Source organism: Poecilia latipinna, unplaced genomic scaffold (genome assembly GCF_001443285.1).
Source record: "Poecilia latipinna isolate Pla-1442-1.1 unplaced genomic scaffold, P_latipinna-1.0 Scaffold367, whole genome shotgun sequence".
NCBI lineage: Eukaryota > Metazoa > Chordata > Actinopteri > Cyprinodontiformes > Poeciliidae > Poecilia > Poecilia latipinna.
This window is the reverse complement of record NW_015112983.1, coordinates 218,752-239,381: the sequence shown is the minus strand read 5'-3', so window position 1 is coordinate 239,381 and position 20,630 is coordinate 218,752. Positions and strand designations below refer to the sequence as shown.

The window sequence follows — 20,630 nt, the reverse complement described above, 5'->3', positions numbered from 1 at the left end:
GAAAAATTTTTTTTTTTTTTTTTTTTTACTAATGTAAGTTACTCCATATCTTATCTGTAATTTTCCACAGCAGATTTCTCTCTGTGTGTCCCTCCTGCCTCTCCATAGGGAACGCTTTAATTCAGGGAGGCCATATTGTCACAGCAGGCGCTGCTGTCAGCAGGAAATCGCCTTGTTCTTCTCACACTCAAACGTTGTGCTTAACCCGAGTGGAAATCAGGAAGTTTGATTTTGATACAGAGTAGTATTAAAATTAAACACTGCATATTAAAGTAGTTGGAAAAAAATACTTAAATAAAATTTCTACAATTTTTAGAAACATTAGTTTGAGTTTTTTGCTCTGCACAGTAAAGTCAAAGTGGACAACCGGAAAAATGTGATGCATGTTTGTATAAGTCTACAGGACGCATGTAGTTTAATAGCTGCCGTTTCAAAACAGTGTTGTCCTAACAGACTGAAGCTATCACTTTTTGAGTTTTTCTTGACAATATTTGCAAACAACAAAAATAGTTTGTTTTTTTTGGAAGCAAGGAAAAAGTGTACAAGCCTCTAACTACTCAGCTGACAGGTAGTGTGCAGCAGCAGGTGAAGGAGGTGGAGTAATGGGTTACATGCTGCAATCGCTCCAGGATTTTCTCTAGCATCTCATGAAAAGGATTTTAAACTAGGATGGAAGTGAAATGGATCCAATAAAATGTTAATCTGTCTGTACGATGGGATTGTTTTGGACTGATCTGGAATATATATTTCTGGATGTGAATTAGTGACTTGTCTTGTCTTTCAAAGGGTTTTGTGATGTCCTTTAAGATAACACTTACTGTAAATTGGAGCTGGAGAAATAAACCCAATTTGACTTTATTAAAATACATGAACTATGAAATAAAAACAAGTTTAGAAATTGATACATTGACTGTGTTTTGAAGGAAATGTGTAAAAGTTGCTTCGCTGCTTTAACTTTTAATATTCCGGAGAGTAAAGATTGATCATGTCAGACTATTTAATGAACTCAAGAATGTTTTATTCATTGCATTCTTACAATTTTCTTTTGTTTTTTTTTAACATTTTTTCTGGCCATTTTGCTGTTTCAATAAGTCTGCCTGTTATATGAGTAAAAGAAGCTAGTCCGAGCTTTTCTGTCTATACGACTGGAGCTGTATAATATATCATCAGTGAGGCAGAAAGTGGTGGGTGAATGGTCTGAATAGTTTAGCCCTCAGGCTCTCCTCTTGTTCTCTGCCCGGGTCAGATCTTGGTATATTTACAGAGTATAGGTCAGTAGTGTGTTTGCTCTGGGGGTTTGGTTGTTATAATTAGAAAACTGCAACATATAATAACAATTTAGCCATAGAAAAAATGTTATGAACACTACGTCCCCTCTGTGTGAACCCAACTTGACATTGTAGCAACAACTGTGAAAGAAATCCTGGGATGATTTTACATGTGTAAATGAGGCATGTTAGCCTCTCTAGCCTCTCTGATGCATGGATAAAAAAATATATTGTTATAGTGTTGAACATGTTGGTGTTGTAACAAAGAGTAAGTGAAGTATGTGAAGTGTGTATTTGAATGGAGACAGTTATTGAGTTATATTCTGTGTGTGTTTATTTGGTTTGGACAATGTAATCAGTTTGAAGTAGGATTGATGGTGTAACCTACCAATGGCAATTTTGAAAATATATTATGATGGTAAAAGGAACAATATGTCTGTTTTTTTTTTGTTTTTTTTTTAAAGATCAAAGTTGCTGTAATATAAGCATTTCATACAGCAATATCAGATACATGTGGTTGAAATTTTCTCAGAGATTGGGATCATCACTAGTTGTTTTTCACAAAGGTATTTAAGAGTTTTTAGTACTCAAAGTGATTTACTGCTGTTTATCTAACATGGAAATCTGGGAAATGGTGAAACTGTAAAATGTTGATGTTGGTTTATATGATGAAAATTATTCACACACCTTGAACATTTTCAATTTTTTTACATTATAACCATACGGTTTTTTGCTGTTTATCAGGATCAACCTAAAGTAGTGCTCAAAAGTAAAGAGGAGCTTTTAAGCTAAGAGACAAAGTAAAAGAAACCTCAAGCCTGGTTTGTGATAACACCAATCAAATGTTTCCATGTCATGGATGTCACTTTTCTATTTTTAGATTGTATAATCATTATATCAGCATATTTCTTTAACAATTCAGTACAAACCATCATACATGCACCATCAGAACAATTTGGAATAAACAAATCACTGCTAATGTTGGCTCAGTTTTATTTAAAAAATAATAAACCAAAAGACTCCTGTGTTGTGTTAAGTTGCTGGTCCCACCCAGTGTCTTTGTGCAGAGGCATTACCCTTCACAGAACCCTTGTTATTAATAGCCTGACATGGTGAGTCTGTGGACAATGTGACTTTCACTTAAGGGAACACAGAGGAGAAGTTAGGAAAAGCTGTCTATTCAATTTTACATTCACAGGTTGTCAGTTTTAATTCGTTACTGTACATTTTCTTTCCCATAAATTACGAGGTAATTGGCCTGCTGTACACACAGCAGGCCAAAGATTGTTCAAATAAATAATACAGTTGCTTCTTAAAACTTAAATACTACATTTATGTCTTATCCACTTCTTTTATTTCTCTTTCACGATGTCACAGCAAAGTTTCCCTTTTCACAAAGCCAGTTGCGTTAGTTCACTCTGTGCCATGCAATTGTGCTAGAAATAAATTTACATGCAGTTAGACTAAGAAAGCAGTACCAGAAAAAGCAAATACTAATTTCAACTCACGCCATGCTTTCCGACTCATTTCTCTCTGCACCTGGAAAAGATCTGTAGAAACAGACAAGCATGAAGCAGCTTCCCTAAAAGTCACCAGATTTAGGTTAGCGCCTCTGTAGACCCATGAGAAACATGCAGCCAAACAACTGAAAACCTGACCTGGTTTCCGTCACTGTGAGATTCAGAGCAGCCACACTGTCCTGATGTCCCATTTCCTTCACAAACACTGTTTATCTGGGATGAACACGCTTCCTGATTGATAGCAGCCTTTTCATTGCAGAGGCGAGTCAGTTTATCATGACAGAATTACATTCTGCTTTAGCTAGGGATAATTAACATGGCTCCTTTCATCCTTCCAGTCCTGCATCCCTGCCGAGCTGCAGGTGGAGTCAGCTGCAGTTGCAGCTACTCTGTAGATCAATACGGATAAATACAGCTTGAAAATGATTTTTCGGAGGGTTTACAAAGAAAAGAATTCACAGTTTGCATTTTTTTTTTTCTAGTTATGTTGACGTGTGGAAACACTCTGAACGGTTTATGTTTGAAATAGAGTTCACATGATCCCAGTTAACAAGGGCCTGGTTATTTTCATCCAAACACTGACTCTTAACTGTGCAGCAGGAGCCGGACACAACTGATGTTTGTTTCACACCCGGCTGCAGACAGCAATGTGAAGTTAGACAGTTGTAACTTTTCTTAAAAAGTTTCAGAAATGTAAAAATGGTAAATTAATAATAATAATAATAATAATAATAATAATAATAATAATAATAAATCATGTATCAGATAACACTATTTACGTACAAAAATTACTATAATTTATGCATTTCATTATGTCAACTAGCTGTAGTAACCGTAATTGCTTTATGGAAAAGACTTGAAACAATCTCTGGTTTCAGACAGTGATGCATTTCAGTAAAAAATCCATTTTTATTGTCCCTTGTTTATAGGCAATAAAATGGAGTTTAAAATGAATAAATCCATCAATTTAGAACATAGTTGAGGTTTTATCACACACTAGGACTGTAAGGCCATTTCAATGTGCCTTTCAACACACCTATTTAAGGGTAATTGTTTGCTTTGTCTGTTTACATGCTGGTCAACCAGGTTGGCAGGCTCAATCAATCCAACCTCTGCTTTGCTTTTAAGAGTCTTCTTAAAGATTCTGTGCATAACAAGCTGGTAGTAATAAAGTATTTGCCTGGCAGAGTCAGGTGTAAATAATAATGCATGTGAAAATGAACTCTTTTACCCAAATTCACAAGGAGAGACAACAAAACTGCACGCTAAATTTGGAACTGTAGATGAGACTTTGATCTGAAATAAAACTACCATGGAATCGTTCTTTTGGCTCCTTGGCTCGTTTCTCTTCTCTATCAATTGTCTTTTTTTTTTTTCTTTTTTTTACTGAGGGGTTATATTTTTGTTCTGAAGACTGTTGCCAAACCAGTTTAAATTTTTCAGTTCTACAGCTTTTAGGATTAATGCTATTAATATTTCGATCAATAATTCATTGTTTGCCCTTTTAGTGTCTCTAGTGTCTCTTTGACTCTATCTGCTGTTGTGCTTGGGTTTGTTGCTCATCCCTGCTCCATATCTGGCCCAGTTTCCAAGAACAAGACAACACCAGCTGCGTTCAGCCACAAGTGGACTCACTTCTGTGCATATTTGTCAGATAGTGATGAAGAAACAGACTTTTATGTAAGTTAATAGAAAACATTTCAACTCAAGTCTTTCATAATATACAGTAATACAGGCGACATATTTATAGACAGAAACGGCATGGAAAGCAGATGAAGAAGAGACAAGAAGGCAGGAGATAAAGTCAGGAGAGAGAGAGAGAGAGAAAGAGAGAGAGAACAGTGGAGACTAAATCCTCTTTCCCTGCTGACTTTAATCTCTCCATGGGCTGAGCCTGGCAGTACAGTCCTTCCAGCAGCTGTCATTCAAGACAAGTGATGGCTAGCAGGGCCCAGGTGGGGGATGGGGGCACTCGGACCCTGCTGTATGTCAGCTTTTACTGCAGATGTGTGTTTGGATGTGAAGCATGTGTAGCATGTTAAAGAGGAAGGGACTTTAAGATTCAAAAAATGATGTCAAAGGGATGGCAAAAGAAAATAACACTGTGAATCTGAAATTGAAATTTGAATAAGCTTCGTCAGAAATACTTGAAAATATGAAAACCTTATCCTTTTGCTGGCATTCTCTAATCTATCTTCTTACCAGTTTTGTCAGGAGTTAAAAGGTTATCGCGCCACTGGATTGCTATTTTGTTTGTAGCTCTTTATTCTGTGCTGAATAGTCATTTTATACTTTTTGCACTGTATTTTAAAGATAGTGTTTTAAATAAATCTACGTTGGTAATGTATTCTCTTTACTTTGTTTATTGTTTTGGATTCTCTTCACATTTTTATATGTCAAAATGAACATATGGTGACTACAATGAAAAACCTGCTACTAACTAGGATTGCTGCAAACTACAGTCTTAAAGCGAATCATTATGAGCTGCACAAGCTGTTTCACGACTAAAGGAGGATTTTAGTCAACTAAAAATTAATAATGCAAATTTGTGCAAACTTGTAAAAGAAATATCCTTATTTTGGTTTCAATAAACTGAAGAATCTAACTGAGAATGAAAACTGAAATCTGACTGGAAATGAGAAGAGCCTGTGCTGAGGGTGTGTGAGTTGACAGGAAGCGACGTAACGGCTAAGAGAAAATCAATCAGCACTGGATCAATAACAGCAGATCAGTGGGAGGATGCACACAGTGAGGAGCATCAGGAGATTGAGTATCTGAGAGAGCATGGTTAAAAAGAGATGACTAACAACTTGGTTTAGATTAAGCTGGACCTGAAACACGAGTGCATGTTTCACCAGATTTGACTTGTTTTGCGTGAATACAGTGATATGAGTCAGCAAAACTACCAGTAAATCATCGTTTACTACCACTTAGTTACCTTCCTCTGATAAATGTTTGGACTTGTTACTGTAATATTCTGCCTAGTGTGGTTTTACTGCTACAAGTGTAACAATGCAAAGGAAAATAATGTTACAATGAGAAACATTTACATCTACAGTCCAATAAGCTAATTCCATTACCATCACAGCATCATTACCCATAATGTGGTAATGAAGAGTTTCATTATTGCGTAATTAGAAAATGATATTGCTCAATGTTTGTCATAGCTTCTCTGGCATTCATAAGTACACAATATTTTTTTAAAATTTATTTCCATTGCATACATTTTATGCCAGCTATCATGTATTGGCAGAAATACAGGAAAATATCAAAGATAAAATATACTTATAGATACATATTGTTAGACCTTTAAAAAGCATGGCAACACAAGAATTTAAAAGACAACCCTACCCTTTGGGAACATCTAGGAATTAGATAAACATAAGAAGCAGCATATGCAGAATTGAATTGATCATAGTCTTATTATTATTTACATTAAAAGCAAACACCTTATTATCATAGCATTTACAAAAGTTCTTGTATTCAAGTCAAAACTTCAGGCAATGGTAAAAATACAAAGGCTGGATTAACAGCACCTTACAAATGACATTTCCTTTGTTTGAGCACATTAAATTGATCAATACTTAGTTAATACATAATAATTATTAAACGTGGTAGTAGGAGGAATGTGCCATATTCCCTTAAGAACATTAACATTAATATTAGCCAGTTCTTCTACTTGTAATTTCTTCAACTTGTTAAATTCCCAGTTATAAATACAACATTTTCACAATAAGAAAACATTTTGCAATTAGATTATATAGAAACAGACAAAAATTTGCATGAGTTGGATTACTAAGCACTTCATGTTTGTTGTTGCAAACTTTATTGCTTGTAGTTTATTTTACTTTTGAAAATGTAGTTGTCTTATGAATTACTTTCCAATAATGTCATCCGGCACTTTAAGTTTGTCTGCAACTCTGCTGGTGTTTACTTGGTATGGAAGATACAAATCTCCACTAAATCACTATAATTAGACACATGCATAAGAGTGATGCTCTTCATCTCATAATTGCAAGTTCATTTGTGGTGTAATAAAAAGCATCTGATCCTGCCAAACAGGCAGCAGTTTGTCAGATGAACTGTTAATCAGCCACCTATGAATCCTGCTCCTTATTACTCACCTGCTTCCTTGTGTGTTATTAATCCGTTTCCCTCACCAAGTCAGCCTGTTGTTGCATAGCATTCACAGACACACGAAAGAGCCTCAGATATTAAAATAATGCATTAATTTGCTCATTTGTGTCTCTCTCCTGCTCAGCTTGTGGTTACCTTCAGTGCTGCTAATATACAAACTCGTTGTTAGAATTACATAAGCAGTCAAATAACTAGAAGGTAAAATGCCAACATAAATATTTCAGTGTTTTTTTTGCCAGTCTTTGCAGACAAAAACTGACATGTATCTATATATGAAGGGATGGAGCACGAATGTAGGAGAGGAGCACTTTAGGTGGGCTTTTTTTTTTTCCAACTCCCCCCTCCATCTTTCCTCCCCGTCACATGTTCAATTATTAACTGGTGTGACGACTCCGCGGGGAAGGAGGAAAGAGTAATAAGGACAGGAGGCGAAACGGAGCAAGGAGATAGTTTATCAAACATCCAGCTGTGACTCTAACTGACCTTGTCTGCTCACCTCAGAGATCTACTGACTGACGGATAAACTTGGGCGATGAACCGGAAACTAACGCCCAGGTCTCAAAAACCTGCAAACTATCACAATTGGCAAGCTGCTTTCTCTGTTTGTCTCCCTAAAATGTGTTTACATAATTTTATGCAAATGGCATATTGCATCACAAAATGGTTCCCTTTTTAAATTTTGCCAAGTCTGCCTTTAAAAAAAAAAAAAAAAATCAACACATTCCCTGACAGACTCTGGAAAGCAGCCGACTCTTAGTCCCTTTTATACACTCTATTAGATCACATAAAGCTTTAATGAGTCCCGAGCTGCAAGCTGCTGGGTGGTTAAATTTAAATCAAGTGACACAGGAACAAAAATTCTCTAGTATGAGTTCAGCTATTGAAACTAAAATGCATTATACTCCCAAATGAGCTCTGATTGGAGCAGATCACATTATTTGTCTTGTTGAAGTCTTAATTATTGAGTGAGACGGATGCAGAGTGTGAGGCAGACTGGAATAGAGTTGGGTTCTTTTTCCTCCCCTCAGCCTTTGTTGCCTCCATTTTGAACTCTGTGTCCCTCCTTCAAACTAGAGAGTAACAAGCACATCCATTTTTCATGGCGTGCACCACCAATGAATCTGTGCATGGGTATGCACATGACTACAGTAAAAATAGACTCATATCTCCGCTTAGCAGTCAATCCTCTTGACATTTTTTCTTGTTTGTTTTGATACTCTCCGGTCTGTATTCAATACCTTGTCAATTGTGTTCATTTTATGTTAAAACCCACATATCTATACTCACAGTTCATTTTTTACCTGCCTTATTTGATATTAAATATGGCTAAATGTTTCCTGCGTTATATCGGTTACGATAACCAAATTTATCTCTGTTTGCTCAATGCTAAAATATTAACGGAAAAATAGGAGCGGTCCCACATTTATCTCTTTGGACTAAACTAAACTGGTAATGACTGGAGAGTCATTTCCTGTGAGTCCTGTACTAACGTTGGCTAAAAGATCACATCACTCAGTGAAGGACTCATTACTCTCAGTGCAATATAAAAAGACAGAGTAAAGTTTACAAATGCAACTAGAGATAAAGAGCTTAAGTTTTGGACACACATTGTGTTTGAGTCTAAACAACACTGTTACATTTCTGGGGGGGAGAAGAAGAAGTGTGAAAATCATCCCAGTGGTCTAAAACTTCAGAAAACTATTATGAAAATTCCTTGGCTGGAAACCTAAAACATTTGACCAGAAGTCACACAGTTTAAAAAGCAAATCTACCGAAAACTGAGGATATATGTAGACTTCTGAATTTGAAAGGTCTATTTTCATTTAAAGTCAGATAGGGAGAAAAAAACAGCTTTGGATCCTTTTAAGTATATTGTTTCTTCTTCTGTATGTAGCACAAGGTTGCAGCGTATTGCTGTGTGCTGAGCCCTGATGTCTGGAAGAGGGTTACACAGTGAAATATTTATATTGTCAGCATTTCACTTCAAGGTTCAAAACTTAATTTTCTCACTTAAATGTTTGCCTGAGGGACACTTTGTAGACACTTTGTAAAGACAAATTGGTACAAATTGCGTGTATCTGAAAGTTTAAACTAAATATTTATATATATATATATATATATATATATATATATATATATATATATATATATATATATAATAATCCCATTTGTTGTTTTTATTTAGACTGTCATCAGTTGAGTTGGAGCATGCTTGTAGTTCAGGCTTATTTGTATTTATCTGCACTGTTAGATTAACATGCTTAATTAGAATTACTTTATAGAATAAGTGGAGCAGATTTTAATATTTCTTTAATAATTCAAATTTTAGGTTGGCTACTGCTTTGCTCGATACCTAAACAGTAATTCATTGTTAAATGTTTGTCCAGTTGTTAACCTACATGGACACCTACTGAGAGTAGATCTTGAACTGTTGAGAAACACAGTGGGAGCATCTGTTGACAGGAAAAATATTAGTTATGCTCTCCACAAAGAATGGCAAGAAGAAATCCATTAATGAAAGAAAGACAAAATAAGGTGTCTGTGCAGTTCAGGTCACATGTTTAAGTATTTAACAAATATCTGTGAATGCTACAAACCATCTCTGTGTCTAAATAATTGTAATTCAGCTTCACAGTGTAAATGTCGTGACATTACCATGCACTGACTGTCCCCTAGGTGTAACATGGTGGTAGAAGTATCATGCTATGGGGATGCTTTTGTTCAATAGTGACAGATAAGATGTTCAGTGAAAAATGGATGAAGCTAAATGAAGAGCAAAAATCTAATTCTTTAAATATCCAAACCTAAGAAATCAACTACTAACAAATCAACTACTAACTAAAGGGCTATTTCAAAGCCCTTTAAAGAAACATAAATAATGGTAATCTGAATGAAAGCAGAGCAATACAAAGCAAAATGTCTTCCCCTCCTGCTTAGCCGTGATCAAGACAATAGTAACATTTCTCTCTCTCTCTCTCTCTTTCTCTCTCCAGTGTCTTTTAATTGAAGTGAAGTTCAACAGTCGTCATGGCAGATGAAGCAGACATGCGCAATGAGCTGGCCGACCTGCAGACACGTGCAGACCAGATCGCTGATGAGGTACATTTTCAAAACACATAAGCCAAGTTATTTAAGGACACATAATTGTATTTTTCCTCATTTTAGAATAACATACCTAACAATGTGTGCTGTAGTTTCTGGCAGCTACAGAAAACAAATAAATCAGAATGAACAATGTAACGGCGTAACAGCGTGGAAGAATAGCACAGGGGACAGACAGAACACAGAATGTGAGGCTAAATATGGTCTGCACTGAAAAGAGCATTGCTTTGTGACATGCCAATTATAATTTGACATTTCAAAATGACCTGTTCTTGTAAGGACACACAAATGTACTGCCAAAGCTCCCAGACCTTCAGACACACTACCTTCAACAGTTTCTTCTTTCAGCAGTTGGTTCTGAAAGTCTCTGTTCTTCTCGACTGTAAATCGTTGTAGGTGGGATTAGGGGGAACTTTGGCCTCTTTAATGAGCTGAGTGGAGCTCAGGAAGAACAGATAATTCAGTGCATCAGAATAATAGGATGGCTCAAACGGCCTCATTAAAAATTCATGAGGAGATAATGCAGGGGCCAAAAGGCGGCCATGGATGGAGTTTAAAAAGTTAGAGAGGCAGAAGAAGAAAAACTAGACAAGAAAAATTTTGAACGAAAAGAGGGAGCAGGGCTTAGGAATCCCTTTAAGAAATGAATGACTTTGGAGAAGGTTTTTAAGGATTAGTAAACAAAAGGCAGAAATCTCATAATTAATGAGTGTAAGGACAGAAAATAACCTGTGTTAATTACATTACAGGATATCTGTCCACATCATTTGTTTTCTGTTCTCCAGCTTATTACCAATGACTCCTAGAGAATTTGTTTTCTACAGAAAGTCATTGAGATGTCCCTGTGACATGCATTGCAGATCGTGCACTGTATCTGCTTTTTGTGCACTCTCAGCTGATTTGTTTTCTCTATTTACAGTCCCTGGAGAGCACTCGGCGTATGCTGTCTCTGGTCGAGGAGGTGAGTCCAATCACTCAATCACATGCTTTTTTGTTAGCATTTACTAAACCACATAATGATCAGTTGTGACATTTTCATTTCTGTCTTTTGCAAGTGTAGCAAGCAGGGTCGTATATTCGAAGCGTTCTTTCAACCTCAAATTTTTATTTGTAATCTGCAACTATACAATAATTTCACAAATTTCACATTGAACCTGATGTTTTGTGTGCATCTAAAAATGTGTGAATATTTGCAATATAAGATAAAGAGATTAATCACTTCTTTGCAGGGAAAAAAAAAATTAAACAAACTACTTGATCGAGCTCATCTCGCTTTAAGAGGAAGAAGATGATGTAATAAAAAAAGGCAAAGCTAACAATAGCGCAAAGGTTAAAGCAGTTCTAGTTTTCAGGGTTAGTTTTGTGTTAGGATTAAGGCTTTGCTTATGTCAGAACCAAAGCGAAGAAATGCTAATGGATTTTATTATTGCGAAGAAAGTTTCATTTGTTAGCAACTCTCTCTGTCTCTCAGTTTGATGGGCAGCTTTTAATTAACAGCTTGATAGATTGATGTGCTATTTTTGTGAAACCCAAGATGAGTATACAATATACAGTTTCAAACACATCCTGGTAAAATATATCATTGTTCTTTCTGATAAAACCTACAATTAAATATCTCCTCCTATTTTCTTTCTATAATCATTCAGTCTTACATGTTGGACTTCTTTTTTCTGAGGCTTCTTCAGATAATCTGACTCCAGCCTCTGGACAAGCTGATATATTTTAATGAGACAAAACAGGGGATGGAGTAAGGTCTGCAGCTGACCTGAACTGTTTTCATCTCCACAGATAAGACTTTTCATTGACTGGATGAATATCTGACTTTTAATGTAAATGCCAGGGGAATGCCACTTAGTTGTTCCAATCATCTCTAAAATGTCCTGAGATTGGTCTGTGTTTCTTAGTGTTGATATAAACATCGGTGAACATTTTGAGTTTACAGCATTCAGTATTTTATACATCTGTCGCAGAGTGATTCAGCTGATGGCTTTCCCACGTCCATGGTACTCTGGGTTACCCTTAAGCACTTCCTCGTACACTGTGACCGCTGCGCAGAGTGAAGCTTATGTTAATTGAATAACCGATCAGAGCAGTGAAAACACACTTGTTCTGTTTCTCGTCTCAAATCTGTTCGCTTAGGCCCGACCAGGTTTGGTTTTAATCCAAACTGTTCCTACATGAAATATGTTTAAAACATATTATGCTGTGGTTTCATGGAGTCCTGCTGAGGAACAGCAACCAGCTTGCTAAGTCTTTTCCAATCCTTCAAACTTTAAGGTTTAACTTGTTAGATAAAGTTAATGGATCGCATTCATCTCTGGGTTTTCTGCTCAGAGCTCAGCACTCTCTCTGTCATGAGAAGATTAACTTGTTTGTGAGAGCCACAAGTGCTGGAAAGCAGATTTTGTAACCTTTGAACCAAGATGGCTTCCTGAGTGGTAAGGAGAAACCGGAGGTTCTTGAAGGCCTTGTTTTGATGGTGGTGAGGTCTTAGAAGTTGACACTGATTGTTTACAGGATGTTTTCCAAGCTGTTAGATAATATAGTACACATGTTAACATAAAATACAATGATCAACATAGGTTTATATACAAAATACTCTCCAGTTTTATATACTTTAATCAGTGTATTAAGCAAATGGGTCTCTCTTGACATTTATGCCAATCCAATAGTCATGCTATGTCAGAAGTCTTGGGTTTGAGTCTGAGCCAGGGAGTTCAAAGTCTGGCTTCTTAGTGTGGTCCAAAAACCAATATGTCAATTTGAAATCTCTAAATTGCATAGTCAAAAAAAAAAAAAAAAAAAAATCTATTTTACAAGAATCTATTTTAATTCAAAGACGACAGAAACCACAATAAATCCCAAAGGATCTTTATATAAGTTGTGGTTTCTGCCATCTTTGGATTGATCTAATCTTCCACAGACACCCATTAAACTGACTGGATGAAGTGGCTGTGATGAGCCTGATAAACACCTTAGACAACTTTTAATGTGAAAATAGCCGAGGGAGGGCTGCTGTGGAGCTTTTGTGGAGCCACTTTCATTTAAGATGTATGTGTCCCAGAAAGAATTTTAGTAGAACAAAATAAGCAATATTATTGTCTGTTTCACAGAGTGGACATCTGTGTATAATAGATGAATGCATCCACTTTATGTGAACAAAGGGACTTTGGTTTTGTGCCCTCTTATCAGGAAAATAGATCAGTTTATTTGATTTTTTTTTTTTTTAAATATGGAGACCAAGACCAAGCATTGCTATGAGAAGCGAAGGAAAAATATATTTCTACTATAGTCATGTAAAGCACCTTTCATGTGCATATTCTTAGATGATTATTTTGGGAAGACTGCTTAACAAGACCAGGTGATTCACTGTAAGGTGTGAAAAACCTGACTGCGTATATGTGTGAGCATGTGTGTGCGTTTTGCTGGCTGTACATGGAAGAGTGAAGTCACCTCACATTATGCCAGCTGGCATAGTCTGATATCCTGTCCTGTAGTTTTGAAATCTCAACCTGTCTGTGATTTCCCATGATTCCCTCTGGGTAAACAAGCAGCTCCCTCATCTAAAATTATTGACCTGCACATTTTGGCAGAGCTGAACACCCACAAGCGTTAATTTGATCACAATGCACTCAACAAACCATTTCTTTCTTTCTTTTTTTTTTTTTGAAATTACATTTTCAGTCTTCCCGAAATAAAAATCTGTCACCACAACCAGCATTTATTTCACTCATTCCAATCTAAGGCAGGCATTTGTTTCAGTCAGTTTGTGTGGCATAAATATATGAGACACGTCTGTGCCTGTGTGACATCTATAACTGTTCTAAGAAGGTCACTGCACATTTTGATCAAAATTAACTCATGCATGAACAGAATGGCCTCTGGACTTTAATATCTGTTGTGAAACAGAACCCTGGAGAGTGCAAAACTGTTGTTTAGTCACATGCACACAGCGGTTAGCATAGTTATTGTACGCTCATTGAGGTGTGATATTGGATAATGAAGCTCCTGCTGAGAGAAACAACAACACATGCACATGTTGCGAGTACATGTGTTATTATACTTCAGATCGTGCCAGCTTTCTAAATCATACCAGAATGTTCTATTACAACAGCGGTACATTTGACTCTCTGGGAATGAAACAGACAAAACATTTACCTTTCGATGACAAGGTTCTTCCCAGGAATCTGTGCAAGAAAATGCAGGAATACATTTGTGCAATGTTTTTCCTATTTTTAATGTCCAAGCAGCTTTATATTTTTATTTTAACCAAAGATTTTGGTTAAAATATTGCATATTTTAAACAAGCAAAGTTGAAATACAAAAAAATCCTTTAATTATCAGACTACCAATGTTAAAAACTTGGAAGTGGACTTAACTTAGCTCAAAATTGAAGGACCCACTTGGCAAAGGCAGGGTAAGTTTATTGTTTCAGTACAATTGAGCCTGTAAATGAAAGTGCTTTACAGAAAAATAATGATACACGCATAAGGACAGTTAGATTAGAAACAAGAATTACATCACAGGAGAAACAGAAAAATTGAAGCTGAAGCATCAGAACAAACAAATCAGAAAAACAATTCAGACCTTTTCAGGTTCATCTTTTCACAAAAAGATGTTTAGATCAGTCATCTAAGGACCAGTGAGATGTGATCTATTTTCCTACTGTTGCCCAGAACTCTGGGAGCAGCATGTTGCATTCAAATTTTATTTATGGAGACATAGTTAAACTATACTACAATCACCTACAATTTTGAAAATAAGCTCACACAAAACTGCTTTCAAGGAAACTTTTTATTCAGGCAATGTTTTTAAGATGACAGTAAGTCTGTGTCTTTTGTAAACCCACACTCTATTAACTGGTAATTAGAAGGACACAAAAATATATAAGTTTGTTAAATTTTCTAATCATTATTATCTGATTTTGGTGAATCTTGTTGGTATTATAATACCAGGGATCCAAGAACAAAGCCTTGAGAAACTCCACATTTGATCTTTTTGCCATTCTGTTGTTTCTTTGATTAAAAGTGTGACATAAACAAGTTCCAATTTTTTTATAAGACCTGTTTATTGGAAAGACTTTTCATAAAACAAACAATAAAATACAATATAATATCAAATGTTCACATTGAAAAAAATAATAACCAAATATCCCTAAAATCACAAGAAGCTATTTACATTTGTGTGACAATACAAATCATGAGTAAAGGAACATAGATTTCAACATAAAATTTAATCAGCTTTAGTCTAAACATAAGATAGTTCTCACCATTTTTAGAAAAGGTGCAATGTCAGGACGTGTTTTCAATCAAGGTGTTTTTGCAGGATCAGCTTTTTAAATGTGATTTCAAATTGTAATCTGAGTAGATATTGCTGTTCTGATATTTCAGCTCCATTCTGCTTGGTTTGCCTGTACTCATCTTTCACTTTTATTCCTCTTTTTTCCCTCCGTCTCTTTTCCTTTCTTTGTCTACCCATCTGTCAGAGTAAAGATGCCGGCATCAGGACTCTGGTCATGTTGGACGAGCAGGGAGGTAAGTTCAAAAGGAGAGTTTGCTGAACACCGCTATTTTTTATCCAGCTTTCCCTGCTCCTGATTAGCTCTTGCTGCCTGTAGGACCATTGAAACGCTAGAATATGAGACACATTTAAATTATTTTATGTCTTATTCAGTCAATGTCTGGAACACTAACATTCACCAGAGTCTGCACTAATACGGCTAACAAGATTATACTCTATATTGTTGTGGAGCTAGTTCTCTGCTTTGCCTCATCCTGCATTCAATCAGACAAAATACTGTAAAAATCAGTGATCATAGCCGATGCATTTAGAGTCATTTTTAACCCACAAAGCCAGATTTGTAACATCTAAGAATTTTTTTTCTTTTTTTTTTTTACATATGTCACATCGGAAACCTCTCAGGTTTTTAGCAAGTCTATATTACAACCATGTAATGTGGAGGATCAGTTTTTGGGAACTTGACCCATTTCAGGGAATATTAGCCAGTAAATCTCGTCTTCCATTGCACAGATCTTAACTGACTGACGATTATATTCTATAAATATGTCTGTTTAATATTAACAATTGATAAGAAGTATTAGAGCACAGTTATGTCAGCTGTTTTAACATCCAAACATTGCGCAAATGAATGTGTAAAAATATATTCATTTCTAAATGCAATGTGCCATTTGTGCAGTCATCCACTAGCAATGAGCACAGATGGACCAGCCTGTTAAATTGATAATCAGGATCACTTTTCAATAATAAAACAGTTTCACTTCTTTGTGCTAAAATATTAGGAACAGGTTAAAATGTGTGCTCAGCAGCGGATGGAAAACAAAGTAATCTATCCGTTTGCTGAAGAGAGCAAGGTGATCCGCTGTGGATGGTTTGTCAGAAAAACTGATTATGTGTGTTTCAACCACAACTCCCTGCACTTTAGGCTTGAAGGACACATGGACAGTCAGTCAGAGGGTAATGCTATGGGATGAATGTTGAATAAATTCTCAAAGAAAAGGAGATTTTGTGCTTTCTTGATGTGTCTCAAAAGTAAAGTATTTTTTGTCAGGAATGAAACATTATTGTTTTGGCTATGAGAAGAATAATGCTACTATTAACTGTGGCTGTTTTTGACAAAAAGTTACTACCAAACAATGCAAAGTCCTGTTTTAGTCTAAAACCTTTGTGTTAGACAACAAAGGACAGAGGTTTCCATTACAGAAAAGTGACAAACACTAAGAAAATGACCTAACTTTGAAATGAGCATATGGATGTTTAAAGACTTGAATAGAAAGAGTACATTTCTCACTAAAAGTCATACCGATATATATGAAAGACATGTATGTTTGCAGGGTGTTTGGTTTTTGCTGTGTCCCTGACAGAGCAACCTAATTGGCCTGTCAAAACAACAGATAGCCTGTTATCCTCCTCTCTGATGTTTTCCTGCCTCTCTGAGGAACTGCTGCTACAGTGCACAGCTAACCGCTGTTATCACAGGACACCAATCAATTCTCAGACTTAATTTCCTCCGCCCCCAAGCTAATGTCCCCTATACCTGATCCCTATCTCCCTCTCAATCTATCTTCCTCGTCTTTTCTCCACTTTATGCTGTTTTCAGTGTTTGTTTTCTTTCTTGGATCTCTGCTCTTCTCCTCTTTGTTGGCTCGTTTTGTTTTTTGTTTTACGTTTATCTTTATGTGATTGTGTCTGCAGTAATGGTGTGACTATTCCCACAATCTCCCGTCTTTGACAGAGGCTGTTGGAGGCCCTGTCTGATTTGACCCATTATTTACTTCCTGTTACATGAAAAAAAAAAAAAAAGCCTGTAAAAGCTTGCCAGGCATGTCATCATTAATACAGCCTTGCTTGGCTTTAAACAGGGGTGTGACTAATCCCTTTGCCCTTTACACACAAGGCTGTATGCACGCATGAAGCTCACACATAGGAGGAAATATGTCACTCCTTCCAGTCATCTATTACCTGTGGTGGAGGTGTCACAGACGTTAATGAGCCCCTGCCTGCTTGGCACGACGGCCTACATTTCAACAAGACTGACAGCTGATGGATTATGGTTCTGGCTTAGATATTGTTCTGTAACTCCAAATTTTACGTGTTCTCACAAACTGCAATGATGCCCAATAAAAACAGCTGCTTTTATGGAATCTATAATGTCGTCTTGCTAATTACAAGACAACAGATTGCTTTTATTAAATGTTTATATTTGCTGTCTATGGTGAGAATGAGAAAAATATGCATTTTTGTTCTCTTTGTTATTTGGAGGTAGGTAGTAACTAGTTATATATACTTTAGTAACTTTCTGAGAAAAAAAAATTGCTTCTAGGAGTAGTTTTATTACACCATTCTCTTTAGTTTTACTTTCACTTTATTCTACTGTTAGCGATGTGTTGTACCTTGCACAAGTATTCAGTACCTTAAAACCTTTTCTTGTTTCACTATATTGCAGTAATAAGCTTCAACGTGTACGTCAATACTTATATGAAGAAAACATAGCTTTTCTTGCTCTGTAAATGCATTTATTACATTTATCAAGTCAGTAGACCAAATTAAAATATGCAACTTAGGTCCAGATTCAAAGAACAGTTATTCTTTTTTTCTGTGGAAATGAAACTAAGTGATATTTCCTGTATTACATGAGGCGCAATCAACACCCAAACCTCTTTTTTGTTGAGGACCAAATGGTCTCCTCTACTTGATGGTAATTATTATAGACTCTAAAAAACGAGATCATATCTGAGAGTAGAGAGTAAAGAGCTGAGGAAGTGTTTGTTTTGACCGATTGACGGGTTTTATTTATTTATTCATTTTTAGAAAGTGGTGTTGTTGTTCTTGATACTGCTACATGCACACAATTTATTGAAAAAGTACTCATGACTCGTGAACCTTTTTACAATCATCGTTCAGTAGGAGATCAGTCTTTTGGAGCCTCCAACAGGTTTTCTGTACAGTATTTAACTCTATCTTCCCATCAGTTGTGCCCATCTTCTCTGTCCTTGTTGCAGAAAAGCATCTCCAGAGAATGATACAGCCACCACCATGTTTCACTGTGGATTTAGTATGTTCAGGGTGGAGTCTAGAGTGCACCCTTAGCTTCATTTCATTCATTGCCTTTTGAATGTAGTGTAGTTGAGCACCTTGTTCTACATGTTTGCTGTGTCCAATAAATGACTTGCAGCAAACTGCAGAGGGGAGATTCTTCCTGATTTTCCCCCCCCAACCATTTCTTTCTTATCACCACTGTTCCATTAAGACCCTTTGTGTAGTGCAAAACTCATACTTGCACCTTCACTGTACTGCAATTAGATATTACTGATGACATAGCTATTCTTAACAGTGTACAACAGTGTAGTGATAAAATTATGACTGTATGTAGTCTTATAAGAGGCTATTTATACCTATATTGTTTGTGTGGGTTTCAATTTTATAATAAGGTTGTGCCTGATTTTTGTGCATTAGTTAAGAGCGGTGCCTGTCTTCAGCTACTCCAGAGTAACTGGTCTCTTAATTGACTCTAATTAATACCCTCCTTGCTAGGCTTGTCAGTGTAGGTGGTGAGATGTCAAGTTTGCACTTGTGCCATGCTTTTAATAGTTTTGAGTGACAGGTCAAGCAGTGCTCCTTGAGATGTTCAAAGCTTGGGATGCTGTTTAATAACCCAAATCTGCTTTAAGCTTCTCCACAACTTTATCACTGACAGCCGTTGTGTTCTTCCTCATCACCATGAAGATGTTTTTTTCACCAGCGTGTTCAAACAACCCTACGAGACCTTCAGATCAGATCAGCTGTATCTTTGCTGAGACTAAATTATAGACAGGTAGACAATATTTGCTAGTTAAGTGACTCCACTGTACTTTTATACAAGGGTGAAAGATTAAAAGAGGATGTATGCATGCACCAGTCACCCTCCTCAGATTTTTATTTGTGAGAAATGTTGAAAACCTTATGATTTATCTTCCACCCCACAATAAAGCACTACATTATGGTGGCCTGTCGCATAAAAGACAAATAAAATACAGTTAAGGTCGCAGCTGTGGAGGAAGTTCTAGTGCAGTGGTTCGAACCCCCCAGTTTCATATGCGCATTCACCGAACACCTCCCTCCCCCGGCCCACCCCACCGACACAGAAAATAATTTGCAGTATTCTGATTTATTAATGCAATTATATTAGTTGTATTACCTCCCCCACCCCACTGGAGCAGTACCAACCCCGAAAAGATGTGACTAAGGAGCAGATTTAGACTATAGAATTTGGTCAAAACTGAGCTTTACTGAAGTAATTTAAAGACACAAGTTCAAATCCATGCTGAGAGTGGAACTCCTTCCCGCAGCACTGATTGGCTAAGCAATGTAACGTGATCCTCTGGAGCAAGTGATGGCAAAACGGGGCGTCATCACGACTTTACACAGTGTGTCTTTACCTCTGCGACAGAGGCTCCGCCGAACCCCTGAGACCGACTCATCGAACATCTGGGGTTCGATCGAACCCAGGTTAAGAACCACTGTTCTAGTGGTATGAATAGATAGTTTATATAAGAAGCTACTTGTTACATTTTGCTCTGGCTCAGTTAAATACTCTCTTTTTTTTAATCTTCTTGAGATCTTATTTCACACTCTTCAGCTGTAAAGGTTTACTTCATTGGGTCAGTCATAAATTCCTCCTCATCTCTCCCTCTCTTGTATTCTACTTGAGCTATGTTTGATGAGCAGCAGCAGTGAAGCAGAGGAAGTGGCAGAATAACCGTCTTTATGTTCGGATGCAGCTCTGGATGAGGCACTCGGTTGCTGCCACTCAGATTAAATACTCTGTGAAAATCAAAATGTCCTTCAAAATGGAGGTAGGATGGAAAACAGAAGCTGATGCAATCACAAACAATCCAAGAGACAAAGTTGCATGGAAAGTGAAAGACGATACCGCTGGAGTTCGTCTGGTTTCAATCCACTGCACAAGCGTTAATATGAGGCTCTCTCAGTCCTTGCTGCCCGCTTTGCCATCTGCATTTAGCCTCTTGCCCTGTAGCGTAGAGCGCCAACTAAACACAAACCAGTCAGCTTAATTTCACTGCTCTCATGCCTTTGTCCTCACCAG

At 36.8% G+C, this 20,630-nt stretch overlaps 1 protein-coding gene and 1 long non-coding RNA gene across 3 annotated transcripts in view; one reads left to right on the top strand and one right to left on the bottom strand.

Moving 5' to 3' along the window:
- LOC106949858 (synaptosomal-associated protein 25-A-like) overlaps positions 1–20,630 on the top strand; it is a 37,017-nt gene that overhangs the window by 9,078 nt on the left and 7,309 nt on the right. For both annotated transcript variants that reach the window (XM_015036397.1, XM_015036398.1), the window contains exons 2-4: positions 9,919–10,024; positions 10,947–10,988; positions 15,513–15,561. In XM_015036397.1, coding sequence (XP_014891883.1) covers positions 9,953–10,024; positions 10,947–10,988; positions 15,513–15,561 — 163 coding nt within the window. In that variant the 5' untranslated portion in view covers positions 9,919–9,952. The remainder of the gene's footprint in view (positions 1–9,918; positions 10,025–10,946; positions 10,989–15,512; positions 15,562–20,630) is intronic.
- LOC106949859 (uncharacterized) lies at positions 930–20,624 on the bottom strand. Its single transcript, XR_001425474.1, has 4 exons — positions 20,042–20,624; positions 18,156–19,586; positions 15,825–17,830; positions 930–940 (listed from the first exon to the last, which is right to left on the bottom strand). It is a non-coding gene; the product is annotated as an uncharacterized LOC106949859 (long non-coding RNA).